This window comes from Cystoisospora suis (genome assembly GCF_002600585.1).
Source record: "Cystoisospora suis strain Wien I chromosome Unknown contig_404, whole genome shotgun sequence".
Taxonomy (NCBI): Eukaryota; Apicomplexa; class Conoidasida; order Eucoccidiorida; family Sarcocystidae; genus Cystoisospora; species Cystoisospora suis.
In genome coordinates this window covers 97,296-100,325 of record NW_027153205.1, presented here as the reverse complement: position 1 = coordinate 100,325, position 3,030 = coordinate 97,296, and the positions used below count along the sequence as shown (strand labels likewise).

The 3,030-nt window shown below is 44.0% G+C and overlaps 1 protein-coding gene across 1 annotated transcript in view; it reads right to left on the bottom strand.

The window, feature by feature from the left end:
* Positions 1–3,030, bottom strand: part of CSUI_001028 (histone lysine acetyltransferase myst-a) — a gene marked incomplete at its 3' end in the record, with an annotated part of 8,904 nt that overhangs the window by 4,568 nt on the left and 1,306 nt on the right. Inside the window, exons 3-6 of the mRNA XM_068061234.1 lie at positions 2,779–2,867; positions 1,923–2,132; positions 1,312–1,421; positions 484–655 (exon numbers count right to left, since the gene is read on the bottom strand). Of these exons, the coding sequence (XP_067926797.1) occupies positions 484–655; positions 1,312–1,421; positions 1,923–2,132; positions 2,779–2,867 (581 nt within the window). The remainder of the gene's footprint in view (positions 1–483; positions 656–1,311; positions 1,422–1,922; positions 2,133–2,778; positions 2,868–3,030) is intronic.

Genomic DNA, 3,030 nt, shown 5'->3' with positions numbered 1-3,030 from the left:
ATCCGCAATCTATCTATCTATCTATCTCGTACTCCTCTTGACTGATTGTGTTGGAGCTCCTTCCTCACGAGAAAGCTTTCTCTCATTTCTTTGCTTTTCTCTCCTCCTCTACCCCTCCTTCCCCACTCTCACAGGTTTCTTGTTTCTCAGTTTTTAGCTTTTTCTGCAGAGAAAGACAAACGACCCCAGGACTGTCTTCTCTCTCATTCAACTCCTTCCCATCTCGCCTGCTTCCCTTCTGTTCCCTAGCAGCACACTAAGATGACTGAGCTTGAAGCAAGCCAGGAATGAAAACGCTTTCTTTTCCGTTGACTACACATACAACCACACTTGAGAGAGAATCGAGAGAGAGCAGGAAAGAAAGAAATGAGGAAGACAAGGACGTTTCTCCCGACCAGGCAAAATAAGAGTGTAACAGATAGATAGATAGATGAGTGGGCAGATAGATAGGTAGATAGATAGATAGATAGATAGGGAACTCACTTGAAAAAAGAGAGGCAGAATTCACAGATGAAGAGAGTATGAATGTTCTGAAAGTGACGCGGGTAAGGAGAGAAGTACCAAGTATCGACACTATAACGACCCATACGTATCCGGCTGATACTCTTCACTTTCGTTGCCTCCTCATGCTCTCTTAGATATTCCTCGTCCATTCCTGAGAGACACAAGCAAAGAAACATTGAGAATCACAGACAGACAGTGGAGAGAAAACATTAGGGTTTCGATCCATTGAGAAAGATCTCAGAAAGAAAGAAATCGGGAAAAGAAAACACTGAATCTCTTTGCTTGGGACAACGGGAGGAGCTTCCCTGACCATGGCTGGACATGCGCTGGCAACTTTGTCTTCTTTATGAAAGAAAGGTACTTCTTTATGGTTCAACAGCGTGTTTTCTTCATTCACAAACTTCTGGCCCCATCACTAAATACATACAGATCCACACATACTTACATACATACGTATCCATAGACACATGCACATTCACACATACGTCTCCAAACATATGCCGTGCATACAGGCATACACATGCCCGCATGCATTTTGTGCATGCACTTATCTCTCGGAGAAACACGGACATCTCTCTCCTCTTACAGACAGTGTAAAAACTCTCAGGTAAGCACGACTGTTTGAGAACCTTCGCCCTTTTCGCAGCATTCACCAAGATGACACAAGGAATAACCTCTACTCAACCAAGCTTCCGGGACTAAGGATATTAGACAGAATATACAAAGAGATTTTTACGGTGATAGGTGGCCACAGTGGGTAGAGACTGCCTTTCTTCTCCTCCTCTCTCTGGTGTTTAGTTTTCGTACCCGCATGCTCATCATCACTGGATTCAGGGATTTCTCTGACGGTTGGTTCATCGGGAGGAAGATCGCATTCATTCTCTCGCACTTCTTCCCAAGATTTCCACTGATCAAGACTGCATGAATGCATGCATTCAGGCGTGCGCACACATCAGAAACACAGACAGGAGAAGGAGTCAAAATGACCTGCATACGTAACCTTCACCTACACATCTTTCTATGAATACCTTTTGCATGTATAGACGCATAGGTATGCATAGGGGTGTGAGTGAACTGAAGCTTCTTCTTGTATTTCGCACATGTTGGATACAGATTCTTTTCTTGCAGTGGGACAGACAAACCCCCCAATGCGTCACCCAGCCACACAACCCTACTCATCGATCAAACCCTACACATGCAGCATAGGTATAGGTGAATATACGTAAACAGATAGTGATGCAGACAACATACATATAGATGTATGTAGATATCTATAGGTATACATGTGGACAATATGTCGAAGCAGATAGACAAGAGATTTTCCGGCCTCCTTATCTGGGAGAAAGTCATGTGTGTGTCCTTGCCACTGTGAAGAGAAAGGACGTTTTCTTCTTCCATTCTTTTCTTTTTTCTCTTACCGTCTATCAAAGCCAAGGAAGTGAACGTAATAGTCGTAGTCATCTGGTGAAGGAAGACTGTCTACTTTGTCGCTTGAAGAAGGAAGTGAGGATGACGCAGCTGAAGAAGAAGAATGATGGTGAGAATCCAAAGAGAAGTCAGGTGAAGAAAGAGAAGAAGATGACGAAGAAGAAGATTTGTGAGGTGTAGGGCGAGAGGACGTCCGAAATCTAGGAAAGAAAGAAAACCAAAGACAAGAAAGAAATCTCTGCTTCTGTTCCTCCTGGTAGGGTTTTAGCGATTCCGCTGATAGAATTCTTCGCCGTATAGCAACATTTGATGGATGACTTGAGTGAACTATATCTCTTTCCTTCTTCTCTTTCTTCTTCTTCTATGAGACTACCATCTACGCAGATCTTGATGTGGATTCACAACAGAAGACATCCCGGCCCCCTTCATACACAACGGAGAAGTGAAAGTAATTCGACATGTCCATACACATGAGTCCACACACATATACATCCAGTACCATGTGCTGTACTTGATCGAAGTATTCGTAGACGAGCGGGCGGACAGATAGTGTGATAGAATAGGGTTTAGAGATAGATCGATAGATAGATAGATAGATGACTGATACAGATGAATACATAGACTATACGGCTAGCGATCGTGATTGATATAAGGGCATGCACCACGAAGATCTCCCCTAAGAAGAAATGAGAACCTGGAGGGTTAAGTCAAAGGACAGAGGACATCCAAGTCTCTCCTGATAGGCTTACATCTACCGAGGACTTCCGCGTTTCCAGGTGTATGTACACCTTACCCAGAAAAAGGCTTCCCCCCCGTCACCATCCCTTCCCCGTGTCTTTTCCTTACCGCGCATGGACTATAGAGCAGAGCCTCCATACACCCGCATGCGAATCTTTCGCCCAAATCACCTGTTTCACTGGTAGCGCATTGGGAAACTGCAGAGACGAGAATGGATACCAACGAAGAAGAAGACAAAAAGCAAAAAAGATGCAAGAAAAGAAAGGAGACGGAAAACAAACCTCTTCAACAGAAAGAAAGGAGAAGGAGAAGACAAACAAGAATAAGAAGAATAGACAGGGGAGTCGTTAAAGGCAAGGA